At 50.6% G+C, this 16,764-nt stretch overlaps 1 protein-coding gene across 2 annotated transcripts in view; it reads left to right on the top strand.

Annotated features, from left to right (window-relative positions):
* Positions 1–16,764, top strand: part of PFAS (phosphoribosylformylglycinamidine synthase) — a 38,465-nt gene that overhangs the window by 9,531 nt on the left and 12,170 nt on the right. For both annotated transcript variants that reach the window (XM_089689929.1, XM_089689928.1), the window contains exons 2-14: positions 4,884–5,026; positions 7,413–7,548; positions 9,415–9,520; positions 11,786–11,972; positions 12,066–12,171; positions 13,655–13,795; positions 13,928–14,052; positions 14,211–14,339; positions 14,424–14,555; positions 14,637–14,765; positions 14,989–15,062; positions 16,035–16,191; positions 16,266–16,327. In XM_089689929.1, the coding sequence (XP_089546055.1) occupies positions 4,909–5,026; positions 7,413–7,548; positions 9,415–9,520; positions 11,786–11,972; positions 12,066–12,171; positions 13,655–13,795; positions 13,928–14,052; positions 14,211–14,339; positions 14,424–14,555; positions 14,637–14,765; positions 14,989–15,062; positions 16,035–16,191; positions 16,266–16,327 (1,602 nt within the window). In that variant the 5' untranslated portion in view covers positions 4,884–4,908. The remainder of the gene's footprint in view (positions 1–4,883; positions 5,027–7,412; positions 7,549–9,414; positions 9,521–11,785; positions 11,973–12,065; positions 12,172–13,654; positions 13,796–13,927; positions 14,053–14,210; positions 14,340–14,423; positions 14,556–14,636; positions 14,766–14,988; positions 15,063–16,034; positions 16,192–16,265; positions 16,328–16,764) is intronic.

Below are 16,764 nucleotides of genomic sequence, written 5' to 3'. Positions count from 1 at the left end.
GAGAAGAAGGGTCTGGGAGAGGAGGAGGAGGAGGAGAAGAAGGGTCTGGGAGAGGAGGAGGAGGAGGAGAAGAAGGGTCTGGGAGAGGAGGAGGAGGAGAAGAAGGGTCCGGGAGAGGAGGAGGAGAAGAAGGGTCCGGGAGAGGAGGAGGAGGAGGAGAAGGGTCTGGGAGAGGAGGAGGAGAAGAAGGGTCCGGGAGAGGAGGAGGAGAAGAAGGGTCCGGGAGAGGTGGAGGAGAAGGGTCTGGGAGAGGAAGAGGAGGAGGAGAAGGGTCTGGGAGAGGAGGAGGAGAAGGGTCCGGGAGAGGAGGAGGAGGAGGGTCCGGGAGAGGAGGAGGAGGAGGGTCCGGGAGAGGAGGAGGAGGAGGGTCCGGGAGAGGAGGAGGAGAAGGGTCCGGGAGAGGAGGAGGAGGAGGAGAAGGGTCCGGGAGAGGAGGAGGAGGAGAAGGGTCCGGGAGAGGAGGAGGAGGAGAAGGGTCCGGGAGAGGAGGAGGAGGAGAAGGGTCCGGGAGAGGAGGAGGAGGAGGGTCTGGGAGAGGAGGAGGAGGAGGAGAAGGGTCCAAGAGAGGAGGAGAAGGGTCCGGGAGAGGAGGAGAAGGGTCCGGGAGAGGAGGAGAAGGGTCCGGGAGAGGAGGAGGAGGAGAAGGGTCCGGGAGAGGAGGAGGAGGAGGAGGGTCCGGGAGAGGAGGAGGGTCCGGGAGAGGAGGAGGGTCCGGGAGAGGAGGAGGGTCCGGGAGAGGAGGAGGGTCCGGGAGAGGAGGAGGGTCCGGGAGAGGAGGAGGGTCCGGGAGAGGAGGAGGAGAAGGGTCTTGGAGAGGAGGAGGAGAAGGGTCTTGGAGAGGAGGAGGAGAAGGGTCTTGGAGAGGAGGAGGAGAAGGGTCCGGGAGAGGAGGAGGAGAAGGGTCCGGGAGAGGAGGAGGAGAAGGGTCCGGGAGAGGAGGAGGAGAAGGGTCCGGAAGAGGAGGAGGAGGAGAAGGGTCCGGGAGAGGAGGAGGGTCTGGGAGAGGAGGAGGAGAAGGAGGGTCTGGGAGAGGAGGAGGAGAAGGAGGGTCTGGGAGAGGAGGAGGAGAAGAAGGGTCTGGGAGAAGAGGAGGAGAAGAAGGGTCCGGGAGAGGAGGAGGAGAAGAAGGGTCCGGAAGAGGAGGAGGAGAAGGGTCCGGAAGAGGAGGAGGAGAAGGGTCCGGGAGAGGAGGAGGAGAAGGGTCCGGGAGAGGAGGAGGAGGAGGGTCTGGGAGAGGAGGAGGAGGGTCCGGGAGAGGAGGAGGAAAAGAAAGGTCTGGGAGAGGAGGAGGAGAAGGGTCCGGGAGAGGAGGAGGAGAAGGGTCCGGGAGAGGAGGAGGAGAAGGGTCCGGGAGAGGAGGAGGAGAAGGGTCCGGAAGAGGAGGAGGAGGAGAAGGGTCCGGGAGAGGAGGAGGGTCTGGGAGAGGAGGAGGAGAAGGAGGGTCTGGGAGAGGAGGAGGAGAAGGAGGGTCTGGGAGAGGAGGAGGAGAAGGAGGGTCTGGGAGAGGAGGAGGAGAAGAAGGGTCTGGGAGAAGAGGAGGAGAAGAAGGGTCCGGGAGAGGAGGAGGAGAAGAAGGGTCCGGAAGAGGAGGAGGAGAAGGGTCCGGAAGAGGAGGAGGAGAAGGGTCCGGGAGAGGAGGAGGAGAAGGGTCCGGGAGAGGAGGAGGAGGAGGGTCTGGGAGAGGAGGAGGAGGGTCCGGGAGAGGAGGAGGAAAAGAAAGGTCTGGGAGAGGAGGAGGAGAAGAAGGGTCTGGGAGAGGAGGAGGAGGAGGAGAAGGGTCCGGGAGAGGAGGAGGAGAAGGGTCCGGGAGAGGAGGAGGAGGAGGAGGAGAAGGGTCCGGGAGAGGAGGAGGAGAAGAAGGGTCCGGGAGAGGAGGAGGAGAAGAAGGGTCTGGGAGAGGAGGAGGAGAAGGGTCCGGGAGAGGAGGAGGAGGCGGGTCCGGGAGAGGAGGAGGAGGAGGAGAAGGGTCTGGGAGAGGAGGATAAGGGTCTGGGAGAGGAGGAGAAGGGTCTGGGAGAGGAGGAGAAGGGTCCGGGAGAGGAGGAGGAGGAGAAGGGTCTGGGGGAGGAGGAGAAGGGTCTGGGAGAGAAGGAGGAGAAGGGTCCGGGAGAGGAGGAGGGTCCGGGAGAGGAGGAGGAGGCGGGTCCGGGAGAGGAGGGTCCGGTAGAGGAGGAGGAGGAGGAGAAGGGTCTGTGAGAGGAGGAGGAGAAGGGTCTGTGAGAGGAGGAGGAGAAGGGTCTGTGAGAGGAGGAGGAGAAGGGTCTGTGAGAGGAGGAGGAGAAGGGTCTGTGAGAGGAGGAGGAGAAGGGTCTGGGAGAGGAGGAGGAGAAGGGTCTGGGAGAGGAGGAGGAGAAGGGTCTGGGAGAGGAGGAGGAGAAGGGTCTGGGAGAGGAGGAGGAGAAGGGTCCGGGAGAGGAGGAGAAGGGTCCGGGAGAGAAGAAGGAGTAGAAGGGTCCGGGAGAGGAGGAGGAGTAGAAGGGTCCGGGAGAGGAGGAGGAGGAGAAGGGTCCGGGAGAGGAGGAGGAGGAGAAGGGTCCGGGAGAGGAGGAGGAGGAGAAGGGTCCCGGAGAGAAGGAGGAGGAGAAGGGTCCGGGAGAGAAGGTGGAGGAGAAGGGTCCGGGAGAGGAGGAGGAGTAGAAGGGTCCGGGAGAGGAAGAGGAGTAGAAGGGTCCGGGAGAGGAGGAGGAGAAAGGTCTGGGAGAAGAGGAGGAGAAGGGTCTGGGAGAGGAGGAGGAGAAGGGTCTGGGAGAGGAGGAGGAGAAGGGTCTGGGAGAGGAGGAGGAGAAGGGTCTGGGAGAGAAGGAGGAGGAGAAGGGTCTGGGAGAGAAGGAGGAGGAGAAGGGTCTGGGAGAGAAGGAGGAGGAGAAGGGTCTGGGAGAGGAGGAGAAGGGTCTGGGAGAGGAGGAGAAGGGTCTGGGGGAGGAGGAGAAGGGTCTGGGAGAGGAGGAGAAGGGTCTGGGAGAGGAGGAGGAGGGTCTGGGAGAGGAGGAGGAGGAGGGTCTGGGAGAGGAGGAGGAGGAGGGTCTGGGAGAGGAGGAGGAGGAGGGTCTGGGAGAGGAGGAGGAGGAGAAGGGTCTGGGAGAGGAAGAGGAGGAGGAGAAGGGTCTGGGAGAGGAGGAGGAGAAGGGTCTGGGAGAGGAGGAGGAGAAGGGTCTTGGAGAGGAGGAGGAGAAGGGTCTTGGAGAGGAGGAGGAGAAGGGTCTTGGAGAGGAGGAGGAGAAGGGTCTTGGAGAGGAGGAGGAGAAGGGTCTTGGAGAGGAGGAGGAGAAGGGTCTTGGAGAGGAGGAGGAGAAGGGTGCGGAAGAGGAGGAGGAGAAGGGTCCGGGAGAGGAGGAGGAGAAGGGTCCGGGAGAGGAGGAGGAAGAGGGCCCGGGAGAGGAGGAGGAGGAGGGCCCGGGAGAGGAGGAGGAGAAGAAGGGTCTGGGAGAGGAGGAGGAGGAGAAGAAGGGTCTGGGAGAGGAGGAGGAGAAGAAGCGTCTGGGAGAGGAGGAGGAGAAGAAGGGTCCGGGAGAGGAGGAGGAGAAGAAGGGTCCGGGAGAGGAGGAGGAGAAGAAGGGTCCGGGAGAGGAGGAGGAGAAGAAGGGTCCGGGAGAGGAGGAGGAGGAGAAGGGTCCGGGAGAGGAGGAGGAGAAGAAGGGTCTGGGAGAGGAAGAGGAGGAGGAGGGCCTGGGAGAGAAGGACAAGGACAAAGGTTTATTGACAAACATTGACAGTAGTAAAGAGGCACTGCTGGGACATATTTTCTCATGAATATACAAAACATGACAAGAATAAAATGTTCTTCTATTCTGGGGTACACAGACTGGTACCCCGATGAGTGTGATGAACACAGTAGTAATGTAATGCTCGGGGGGTATAGGAAATGGTCCCATTGGGTAATACAGAAAGGGAAGACGTAGGATTTGGTCATCAGAAAAAGTACAGAAAACCAGGTTACTGGAACAAGAGGAAATGGAGTGGGGAGAGAGGAAAGAGGAGAACGGTAGGGGGGGAGTTGGGAAAGGAGGAGGAGGGGGGGACGACATTATTTTCTTTAAAGCCTATTTTCCTAAAGCCCGTGTGAGGAGCCATGATACGCGGAGTGCACCTTCCTCCAGCAGCCAATCAGATTTCCTCTTTCAGTCAAGACCAGTTGGTCATTGGAGTTTCCTGCGTTCCACTCTGGTTGGTGGATTATCTTTCCAGGACTTTCTAAATACCAAATCACAATTCTTGGAGTGCGCCTGGTGATGAAACTTGTGTTCTGATTTGTATCATTTCTGGATTTATTTCAAGACTGGACTCCAGGCAATTGGCTAAATACAATACTGATATGGGAGCTGTTCTGCCTGCCAAATGATTTGTATTTCTGTTCATCCAGCCCTGAAATGTAAACAGCTCTGCCACACAGTCTGGCAAGGCAGGGGATATGATTATTTTTCTCTGCTACAGTTCAGTGACTTTTACAAGTCTCCTCCCTCCCCCAGCCTGTGACTGGACAATCAAAGGGGAAGCAGAAGCTACATTAGATTATCTCTGTCACTCTGCTTTCTCCTCCTGTCAGCACGCTTCTTGCACCACAACACTCCTGATTGGCTCCTTGTGCTGCTTCCTCCTCTCCCAGTCTGAGTTCTGCTGTACAGGGGCTACAAGAGGCTGACACCAGGTCACATTCAGGTACTTTACATTCATTTAAAAGGCAATGTCTTGATTACAGACCTGCGTGTGCCTTTAGATCTGCCCGGAGTTCAGCTTTAAGGATGTGTCTTTTTTTTTTTCATTCTTATTATGTAATTATATATATTATTATTTTTCTCCTGTGAACAATAACCGTAAAATCAGTTTGTTTTTTTTGTCTCAGAATGTTTTGCTTTCTGACTGTGTGTTCTCTTCTCCCTGCTTAGGTGCCCCTCCCCCTCCTCAGGCAAGATGGCGGTCCTTCACTTCTACTGCGCCCTCCAAGGCTCCGCCCACTCCCTGCGTCTGCCCGGAGCGGAGAATATCCGGAGCGTTCAGAGAGAGCTCTGCTACAATGTCAACTGGACGGGTGAGTGACCCCCAGAGTGAGGCTCTGTGTCTGAGCCAATCATAGTTCTGGAGGGGCCCACGGACAGGCCACTGATATGTGAGATTTGATTGGATTGAACCAAAAAACTAAAATGTCTGGTGGAGGATGTAGTGGTTTTTTTTTTTTTTTAGGCTTTGTTTCCTTTATTGTCACCTGATGATCTTGTAGTAACACATTTCCTGTCCCAAGGTGACAACACTCACCTTTCCACTGTATCTATGGAGGGCGCCGGGGTTGTATCCCAAGAAGGACTGCAAACATATCTGCCTACAGCCTGCACCACCCCGCCCTCCAGCAGAGGATCCCCCCTCCCCCCTTCCTGACCAGGCCATTTTTTTGTGTTACGGCTCTGCCTTACTTTAACTGATAATTGCGCGGTCATGCAATGTTGCACTCAAATGAAATTTACGTCATTTACGTGAAAACCCCACGAATAGAGCTTTCTTTTGGTGGTATTTGATCGCCTGTGCGTTTTTTATTTTTTGCACTATAAAAAAAAAAGACAAACAATTCTGAGAAAAAAAACAATATTTTTAACTTTTTACTATAAAACATGTCCAGTAAAAATATTTTAAAAATCACATTTCGCCATAAATTTAGACCAAAATGTATTCTGCTCCGTGTCTTTGCTAAAAATAAATCCCAATACGTGGAAATTAATTGGTTTACGTGAAAGTTCTAGTGTCTACAAATGGCGGTATAGATAATGGGATTTTTTTTTTAATACTAGTAATGGCGGTGATCAGCGACTTATAGCCGGACTGCAGCGGGCATTCTGACAATGGGGGGGACCCGGTGATCGACAGCTCTAGCCACCACAGGCGACGCAGGTAGAGAGGTGCGCGCCCCCTACCCAGAAATGCAAATCATGTGTGTACATACACGGGATTTTGCGCAGCCCTGCCGCCCTGTAGCAGTATTTCTGCTATAGGGCGGTCAGGAAATGGTTAACCGCTTTCCTGCCAACCTATAGCAGAAGTACTGCTACAGGGCTGCAGGGGTGCGCAAAATCACATATATGTGTGTATATGTGTGTGTGTGTATGTGTATATATATATATATATATATATATATATATATATATATATATATATGTGCCCCCCCACGCAATGCTGCTGGGTTCCCTCCTCTCCTTCCCGCCGGAAGCTGCAAGCCCACAATAGGAGCATTCAGGATGGAGAGTGGGGAAAGGGTCCTGTGAATGTATCATATTTACCAGGCCCTTTCTTTCCTGAATGAACACAATGAGTGATTGGTACCGATCACACACTGTGTTTATTTGTAACTGAAGCATTAAAGAATGTGGTGATTGGGGGGGGGCAATCAGGTTGGCTGTATGTGGCTCCTTGGTTTCTAACAGTAGACCTGGAGGAAGGGGATTTGTGCTAGGAGGGGACATCCTTTTTTCTTGGGGGGGGGGGGGGGGGAATTGTGGCAGTAGGGATGATTGGGGGGTGTTTGTGCTAGGTAGGAATGGGAGGTTTTGGGATGGTGGTGTGCTAGGATAGGGGATTGGGGGGGGGGGGGGGATTTGTACAGGGAGGGGGAATATTTGGAGTGAGGGGAATAGATTTGTGCTTGGGGGGAACTTTCTCTTTTTTTGTGGGGGGGGGGGCTGGATTTGTGCTAGTAAGGATGATTGGGGGGTTTATGTGTTAGAAGGGGAAATTTTGGGGTGGTGTTCTGCTAGTATAGGGGATTGGGGGGAGGGGAATGTGTACTGGGAGCGGGGGATATTTGGAGTGAAGGGAATAGATTTGTGCTTGGAGGGGACTCAGCAGGGGGTCGAATTTGTACTGGAAGGAGGGGGAATTTATGCTTAGGGGGTAAGCATGCAGATTAGTTATTAATTTTTTTCGGGAGGAGAGGAATCTGGCTGACAAATAATATTCGGGGGGGGGGATTTGGCGTGTTCCACTTGGGGCTCTAGATGACCTTGTCCCTGTACTGACCCCAAATGTGCTAAAGTTGAAGTGTGACAAAAAGCAGAAAGCTATATAATAAGCGGCAAATTTGGATAAAAAATGGGACAGGAGATACTTTGGCGCATTTTTGCCGCAGTCCATTGTATTGCCTACAGTACTGTATATGATGAGAATTGTCATCTGAACTGTAACAATTTACTGATCATGAGAAATAAAAGGATCCGGAGAGGACCAATCACAGCTCATATTCTATTCACCGGGAAATGAATCCTGGATTGTGATTGGTTGGTGTATTTGCTGATTACAGTGTATGGTCACCTCCACTATAACACGTGAATGGCTTCTCTCTGGGCAGACCAATCTTCATCCACAACCCATGATTTCCTATTACCGATGTCAGCTGACCTATCCATCATAAATGTGTTTGTGTCTCTGTGCAGGTGAAGCCCCGCCTTCTAGCGAGGAGGCGGAGACATTACGTTGGCTCTTCAGCTGCCCCTTCAACCCTCAGAGCACTTCAGACGTGTCTTTTCTGCACCCAGGACCTTCAGACCTTCTCGTGGAGATTGGGCCAAGGTGAGCCACAGACAGTTTTTATTGCATATCATCTTCCTGTCTCTCAAAGTTAAATTCTTGTTTTATTACCGCTGAACGCACCGTTTAGGTTCTACAGATTTCCATCCATTTCCCTCTGCAGATTGCAGCCATTCTCTTCTAAATTCGCACCAGACAGCTCCTCCTTCCACCCAGGACTATTGTACTTAGACGTTCTCAGAGTCCTCCTCCCCCTGCTCCTGTAACTAGTTTGTTGGATCTGGAAGATCAGAGTGCAGGCAGCCTGTGGTATGGAATGGGTCATGCCTGCTAATGAGAGACTCCCAAAAGGTTCTGTCTCCTTGCACCTTCTCTTAAAGTGGTTGTAAACCTCAGACATGAAATATGAACAAAGCACATCCCTCTATAGTGTGTACTTGTCTCAATCCAGAGCACTCGGCGCCATTTCTATCTGCTGCCTCCTTCCTCTGCTATCAGCATGTGTCAATTCTGACACCAAGAGAAAAAAGGTGACAGGGCAGGGAGCTCCAGCACACAGCCTGTGATTGACAGCCTCATCTCTGCTCCTGTGAGCTGTGTGGAGGGGGGGGGGTGTCTCTTCCCTCCAATCAGCTCTTGCTTGAGCTCCCCACCCCCTGCTTTCTGAAAGCTCAGACATGTTTTGTACATTTTGCCATTTTGAATTGCTGTAGGTGGCAGAGAAACAGGTACAACTTATGTAGGAGGATTAGTTTAATCTCTGTGTATCACCTGAGGCCAGTCACTTCACTGGGTATATGGAAGGGTTTACAACCACTTTAATGACTGCTCCGCCCACAGTTGTACTTGCTTTCTTTCTCCTCTGTTGGGAGTCCCAAACCCTGTGTAAGCTCCTTGCTGGATGGTGTCAGAGCTTACACAGTGCTGATGACATCACCCTTTCCTCACATGTCGGTGTTCGGGACTTTTAATTGGCCACTCGGCATGACATCCACAGATACAGTCAAATGACCGCCCCCCACCTCTACTCAACGTACCAGACATTATGTGAGGGATTTAATGAGGGGGAGCATAAGTAGGTGTTGGGGTGGGCTTATAGGCAGGGCCGTGGATAAGGGGGTACTACCAGTCCTCCTGTACGGGGCCCAGGCCAGCAGGTGAATCAAATGTGGGCAGGGAGGGTGATTGACAAGGCGGGGGGGGGGGGGGGGGGCGACACACAATTACTGGAACTGATCCCCTGTACGGTTCTCTCTGCAGCAGCTGAAAACCGGTTTCTTCTCCTCTCCCTTCCCCTGGCTTTTAGCTGTTGCATAGGGAGACATACAGAGGATCAGTTCCAGTGTTCCAGTATTTTCCCCCCACTTTGCACCCATCACCCTTCCTGTGCTCCATACGTTTCCCCCTGCTGACCTGCCTGCCCCCCCCCCCCCCCCCCCGTGTGCCCCCATAGTGCTGCACACCTCCTTCCCACCAGCAGCTGCAAGCACACAATAGGATCTTTCAGGATGGAGAGTGGGGAAGGGTCCTCTAAATATATCACATTTACCAGCCCTACTTTTCCTGAATGAACACAATGAGTGATCGGTAACAATCACTCACTGTGCTCATTCATAACTGAAGCATAGTAAACTTTTTTTTTTTTTAGTGGGGGGCCCTGTCAGGTTAGCTGTGTGGGGCTCCGTGGTTTCTTACAGCAGCCCTGCTTATAGGTGACTCTACTACTGAATGGACAATATGACCCCAGTAATATAAGCTCACTGAGAGAGGTAGTGACCGCAAATCCCCCCGACTGGAACACAGACAACAATAGAAACCTGACAAGGGTTCTAACCTGCTCCTGGTTCATTTCAGCACTGATGACCTGCAGTTCCTCTTTTCACTCTTTACTGTCACCATCCTCTACAGGCTGAACTTCTCCACCGCCTCCTCCACCAATGCCGTCTCCATCTGCCGCTCCATCGGTCTGACCGCCGTGGACAGGATAGAATGTTCCAAGAGATTCCTCTTAAAGGTAAGAGGAGGGGTATGGGGGATCAATAAACCCCAAAACAGGCTGATTGGGGTTCAACAGCAGGTTATTGGAAGCTAATGTGAGCATGTGGGATGGTAAGGAATTTTGCCTTGCAGTACTGGGGCTCTGGGTTCAAAGCCCAGCCAGGACACTAGCTCATGGAATGTAAGTGAGGAGAAATAACAACTGTAGTTATTAGTCCATATAAATGTCCAAATGGCTGGATAAATGAATGCAATATTGGTGGCAGCACCATAGAAGAGTGAGCTGAGACTCTGTAGATGAAACACGGGGGCGCCAGACTAAGTGCAGCATTAGAACTGTCACCATTTATTTGACACTTACTCACTGGATTATGGTAGGAATAGTCTGGTGCCCCTCTGTGTTTCTTCTCCCACTAGCTGCATGGAGTCTGCTCTCCTTGTTCTTGTGTGGGTTTCCTCCCACAGACATGCTGGTCAGTTCATTGGCTCCTGTGTAAATTAGCCCTTGTATGTATGTGACGGTCCTTAGATCGTGAGCTCCTTTGGTCAAGGGCTGACCTGAATGCACAATATGTAAAGTTCTGCATAAATTATCAGCACTATATAAATACCTGAAATCAATCAATCAATCAATCAATCACAACCAGTAAAAGAAGACTTCTCATTCGGCAGCCTGTGTCTGTAAATCTCAGTCCTCTGCTGCTCCCTGGCCACTGAATGTACTCAACTCTTCTGGGTGTGTCCAACAACTGCCCCTCCCCCTCCACTGCACACCATGGTACCTTCCACCAGGTCATGCACCCTGTAGGAAGATAGAAGCCAGCAGGAGGCTGAGATATTCACACACAAGGACATATCCTGCCTGACGGGGGGGGGGACACTGGAGCCAACCAACAGGTAAGTATTGATGCTTTTTTATGGTGACAGGGTCACTTTAACGTAAAGGTATTTATTAACTGGGGAGGATATTGTATGCCGTGCTGCTATTGGCTTCCCATCAACCTCTTTGCCCAGCCTAAAATGATCGAACATACCATACAATGTCAGTCCAACAAAGAGAACCTGCTCTATCGCAAATAACCTGGAAGACCGGGAACTGGTGCTCTGGCCCAAATGCCTTTTGGAATGTAGCAATAATCCTCATTTACATCCTTTGCATCATTTCTTTATTGGCTAAACAGCAAGATACATCAGTAACACTCTAACGCTTTTCGGCAGAAGCCTTACTCGCTGAAACGCGTTAGTTACTGCTATATCCTTTCATGTAGCCACTAAAGAATCGATGCAATGGATGTAACTGAGTAGCCGGCTTCAATATATTAGAGGATTATTGCTACATACCATATAATGGGTGGTGGTTTTAGTCTAGACTGTAACATAAATATAAGGTTTGAGTAGCTGAGATGTGATCTGTAGAAATATGTCATTGTAGATTTAGCATTCCATGTTAATAATAAGATATTCAGTCAGAGACATATGTTCACCAATTAGCATCTGAAAGGACAGAGCAGCATCTAGACTGGAAGTGACACCTAGATGCCAATAAAAACCTTGTCACCTATGTAGTCAGACTTTGTCACCTTTTGGAAGTTTAAAAGAGGAACTCCAGACATTTTGGCTTCGGGGAGCAGCAGGAGACCAGGCAAGGGCTCTGATCTGTCTAGGAGCTATAACTTATAGACCCAGATCAAAGGAAAATCTTTCATCTACTCATGAAAGCTAAAATATTAGTTGCAGAGAGATGAAAATACTTCCTTCTGATTGGACACTGTGTAGGGTACATCTGCATGTAAAACTCTATTTGTAGCCTCTGTGGAATCCCAGAGAAACGCAGAAAATGGCTATATGGTGCCTGATTGCGACAGCTGAACAGTGATTGGTACTGTCGCGATCAGACTGATGTGCTGGTGTCGGAAATTCTATCACTGACTTGGTGATTCAAAGTGAAAGTATATTACGGCTGGTCTTATATATTCAGACTGAGTCCCCCTCATTCCCTCTTTACCCCAAGTCACATCCGGAGGTGCATACCTCGGTTAGCTAGTCGCTGTGGGCGTGTGCATTGGATCCGTGACATAGACCCCTGTGAAATTTGGGTTCTTGCTGTCCTCTGTGCCTCTCTCAGGCACCTATTCCTTTTATACAGCTGAGGTTACAGAATGCAGGTTGGTGGGTTTGTTTTCCATGGGAATCATTCTGAGCTTTACAATGCCCCCAGTAAATTGGTCATTGTTCTAAGTAATGAAAAAAAAAGTAACTCGGTCAATTTTATTTTTTTCAGTTCCATAAAGACCTGGAGGAGAGTGAGAAGCAGAAGCTTGTTGCTTCCCTGTACGATCGGATGACGGAATGTGTGTATCCGGATCCGGTGGCGAGCTTTGAGATCTCGGTGCATCCAGAGCAGGTGTATGAGGTGGATGTGATCGGGTGTGGAAGGGCAGCGCTGGAGCAGGCAAACACCGAGCTGGGTACGTGAGCCCCATAATGGAAGGATTCTCCCGGGATCATAGTTCTGGAATGCCTCCTCAAGTCCCGTATACATTTTTATGATCGCTCTGCAGGTTTGGCGTTTGATTCCTGGGATCTGGACTATTACACGGGGCTCTTCCAACGTGTCGGCCGCAACCCCAGCAGTGTGGAGTGCTTTGACCTGGCTCAGTCCAATAGGCGAGTGACACTTCTTCATATATTATTGTATCCCAGTGGGTTTGTGTGTGTCGGCCAGCAGGAGGAGGAATGATTGCACAGTTCAGTGTCCGGGAATCACTGCAAAGATTGTTTGTTTCACCCCATTGTGGAGGAACATGGCTGAACATCTCACTCTGTTACCTCTATTGAATAATTTCCAGGGCTCCGGGATGTTTCCTTTCTTGGAGTCATTTGTGTGAGATTAGTTTGTATTCTAGTGACTGAGTATTCCTATGAGTAACATATGATCTCTGTCCCTCCTAGGGCTCCATGTACACGAGCAACTCCTAAACTTGCATTTTTTTTGCCAAAGCTCCTAAACCCAAATCCATAAAAGCCTATGTGTCCATGTACATGTAGGCTTTTGGCAGAGTTTAGGAGCTGCCGCATTTAGGTGAGATTAAACCTCCCTCTCCTGAACATGAAAGAATCGTGTTCAGAATAGGAATGTTTTGACCGCGGCCATGAGAAATCGCAAATCACGGCAAAAACGTGATACTACGGTTGCCGTGTTTTCTCACAGCCGGTGGTCACAGTAGTCTCGTATACAAGGAGCATAACTCTCCTTTGTTTCATTTTCCTGTTTCATTCTTACTTTTCAGTCTTTTCTCACTCTTCCTGTGTATTCCCTCTCTTATCCTCTCATTCTTCCATCCTCCATCCGCTCTCCCCCATTGCCTCCCCTCTCTTTTTCTTACTCTCTCTTCTCTCATCCCTCTCTTCCCTTTTTTTCTTTTCCTCTCCCTACTCCCTTATCTCCTCTCCTTCCTCCCTCTTTTCTTCTCTGCTTTTTCCTCCCTCTTTTCCTCTCCTCCATGTTTCTCCCTCCTTTCCTCCCCTCTTTCTCTTTCTCCTTCTCTCCTCTGCCTACTCCTTTATCCCCTCTCCTTCTTCCCTCTTTTCTTCTTCTCTCATCCCTCTGTCTTTTCCTCACCTCATGTTCCATCCTGCTTTCCTCCCCTCCTTAATCTCTTTCCTTCTCTCCTCTCCCTACTCCCTTATCCCCTCTCCTTCCTCCCTCTTTTCCTCTCTTCTCCTTCCTCCCTCTTTTCCTCTCTTCTCCTTCCTCCCTCTTTTCCTCTCTTCTCCTTCCTCCCTCTTTTCCTCTCTTCTCCTTCCTCCCTCTTTTCCTCTTCTCTCCTTCCTCCCTCTTTTCTTCTTCTCTCCTTCCTCCCTCTTTTCCTCTTCTCTCCTTCCTCCCTCTTTTCCTCTTCTCTCCTTCCTCCCTCTTTTCCTCTTCTCTCCTTCCTCCCTCTCTTTCTCTGCTCTTTTTTTCCCTCCCTCTTTTCCTCTCTTCTTTCTTCTCTCCTTTTCCCTGCTCCACCTCTTCTCCTTCCTCCCCCTCCTCTTTCCTGTTTTGCTTTGTGTTTGTCTGTTTAATTCTCTCTCTAACTTTATTCTGCATTTTTCATTCCCTTTTCTCTCTTTTCCTATTATGTTCTCTTCCCTTCTTCCTCTGCAGTGAGCACAGCAGACATTGGTTCTTCAAGGGTCGGTTGGTGATAGATGGAGAGGAGAAGGCTCATTCTCTGTTTGATATGATCATGAAGACACAGGACACCAGTAACCCCAACAATGTCATCAAATTCTGTGATAACAGCAGGTATTGTGATTAGAGGTTTGGTGCTTTACATGGTCACATCTGAACTAATTGGATATAGTTATCTAGTCACGCTCATGAAGAAAGGAATTGAATGCATTTATTAGAAGTACGATTTTTGGCCTTTTATCCCAGTGCAATCCAGGGAAGAGAGGTAAAAAGTCTGATCCCTGATGACCCATCATGTGCCAGCCGCTATCACCTGCATGACTCCACCCGGCACCTCATCTTCACTGCTGAGACCCACAACTTCCCAACAGGTGAGACCCATGCATGACTATGACCCTGTACCAACCTGTCAGAAGGCAAAGGGTCATGTGACAAGTCTATGCTTCTGCACCACCCTATTGTTAGACTGAGGGTCATGTGACATGTCTGTTATAAAACTAATGGTCATGTGACTTCTCCACTCTTTCAGGTGTAGCTCCATTCAGTGGTGCCACCACGGGCACAGGCGGGCGTATTAGGGATGTGCAGTGCACAGGGAAGGGCGCTCATGTCATAGCAGGCACTGCCGGATACTGCTTTGGTAACCTGCACATTCCAGGTAAGTTGGCTGTACATGGCCAGTCTTCTCCCTTGCACGGCTGTCTTTTTCTTCACTCACTGATTCTTGTCCACCTCCACCCAGGTTACCCCCTTCCCTGGGAGGATGACTCCTATCAGTACCCGGTCCAGTTTGCCCGGCCTCTAGAAGTAGCCATTGAAGCCAGCAATGGAGCCTCTGATTACGGCAACAAGTTTGGAGAACCGGTGCTAACAGGTGAGCCATGTTGTGTGTATGGCATTGTGTACACAAATCCTCACTGGTGAGCTAAATCCATCCTCTGTCACCCATCTGCAGGGTTTGCCCGTTCCTTCGGCCTGCGCCTGTCCTCCAGGGAGAGGAGGGAGTGGGTGAAACCCATCATGTTCAGTGGTGGCATTGGCTCCATGGAGGACATTCACCAAAAGAAGGAGAAGCCGGAATCAGGTGAGGGTTCTGATGTGAAGAGCAGGTCGAAGATTTATCTGAAAAACTAGACTTTTGGGGAAAAAAAAGTTTAAGCAGAAATTTCTAATCCATACTAAAAAGCCATTACCTACCTTTTAAAAAAAACTCTTTTTGCAAACAAAGCAGCAGCCACTGATTTAATCTGTTATTGAATACAGCTTGGAATGTCTCAATATCCTGTATGTATGTTCTGTTCCTTTAGGAATGCATGTAGTGAAGATTGGAGGTCCGGTGTACAGGATTGGTGTAGGAGGTGGAGCAGCCTCTTCTATTCAGGTGAGGATAGCCTCTAGAGCAGCAATGGGCAAACTACGGCCCGCGGGCCGTATACGGCCCGGCGGACCTTTTAATCCGGCCCGCGGAGCGTGATACTGTCAGGATGGCTGTCAGGATGTGTGTAGGCGGGGCAGCGTGACGAACGTGAGGGGAGCTAGGCTCCTCTCACAGTCCGCCCTGAAGACCGGTGTACCATGAAAATCTGTCTCCTATGAGGATCTGTCCCCCTCGACGTATCTGCGCATGTGCCGGAGATCGCCGATCGGCTGCTAATGCCTGAAACTGGCACATGCGCAGATACGTCGAGGGGGACAGATCCTCATAGGAGACAGATTTTCATGCTACACCGGAACGGCACGGGAACACGGCGAGAGGACCGCGCGGAGCAAAGGTAAGTGAATTGACACAGGGGGGACTTGGGGACTTAATATGGGGGATGAATTAATATGGGGAATGAATTACTATAGGGGGGATGAATTACTATATGGGGGATGAATTACTATGGGGGATGAATTACTATGGGGGATGAATTACTATGGGGGATTAATTACTATATGGGGGATTAATTACTATATGGGGGATGAATTACTATGGGGGATGAATTACTATAGGAGGGATGAATTACTATGGGGGATGAATTACTATATGGGGGATGAATTACTATGGGGGATGAATTACTATATGGGGGATAAATTACTATATGGGGGATGAATTACTATGGGGGATGAATTACTATATGGGGGATTAATTACTATGCTTACTATGGGGGAATATTACTATACTTACTATGGATGGCATGGTAGTGGCTGGGCCGGCCAGCAGCTAGTCCGGCCCCCGGGTCCAATATATGAACCCATTGCGGCCCTCAAGTCAAAAGGTTTGCCCACCCCTGCTCTAGAGTTTGAATATACTGCTATTGAGGAGTTATTCATGAGAAGATGGAGACACACATTGTTCTTCACCATCCTCCAGGTTCAGGGGGACAATGCCAGCGATCTGGACTTTGGAGCAGTGCAGCGAGGAGATGCAGAGATGGAGCAGAAGATGAATCGGGCGGTTCGGGCTTGTGTAGAGAGAGGAGAGAAGAATCCTGTGTGCAGTATTCATGACCAGGGGGCAGGAGGGAACGGTGAGACCCACATCTTTTCCCTGTTACTTCTATTAGTAAAACCTCCATCCTGACTTTCTCAGTCCTCTCTGCAGGTAATGTCCTGAAGGAGCTTAGTGAACCTGAAGGAGCTATCATCTACACCAAAACCTTTCAGGTAGGTGCAATGACTGTCCCTTACTAAACGCACCTACCTTCCCATACTCAAGTCCTTCCTTCGCTCCCAGCCCTGGCTGCAGGAATCAATGACTGTTCCTTATCCTACTTACCTTCCATTCCCTGAATCCTTCTTATGCCTTTTACCTTTGGCTGTAGGAACCAGTAACTGTGCCTTTCTTATCCCCCATCTTTCCCATACCTGAGTCCCTCCTTCATCCCTTACCCTGGCTGCAGAAATAAATGACTGTCCATTACTTACTTTATTCTACCTTCCTTCCATTCCCTGAGTCCTTATTATGCCCTTTACCTTTCTGCAGGCACTGGTAGCTGTATCTTACTTATCCCCCCAAAATTTTCCAATACCCGAGTCCTTCTTTCACCTTTTACCCTGGGGGAAGGAATCCGTGATTGTCCCTTACTTATTCCACCTTGGCA

This window comes from Staurois parvus, unplaced genomic scaffold, assembly GCF_062004578.1.
Source record: "Staurois parvus isolate SC_StPar_1 unplaced genomic scaffold, SC_StPar_1.0 ptg000503l, whole genome shotgun sequence".
NCBI lineage: Eukaryota > Metazoa > Chordata > Amphibia > Anura > Ranidae > Staurois > Staurois parvus.
This window is presented reverse-complemented; position numbering and strand designations above follow the sequence as displayed.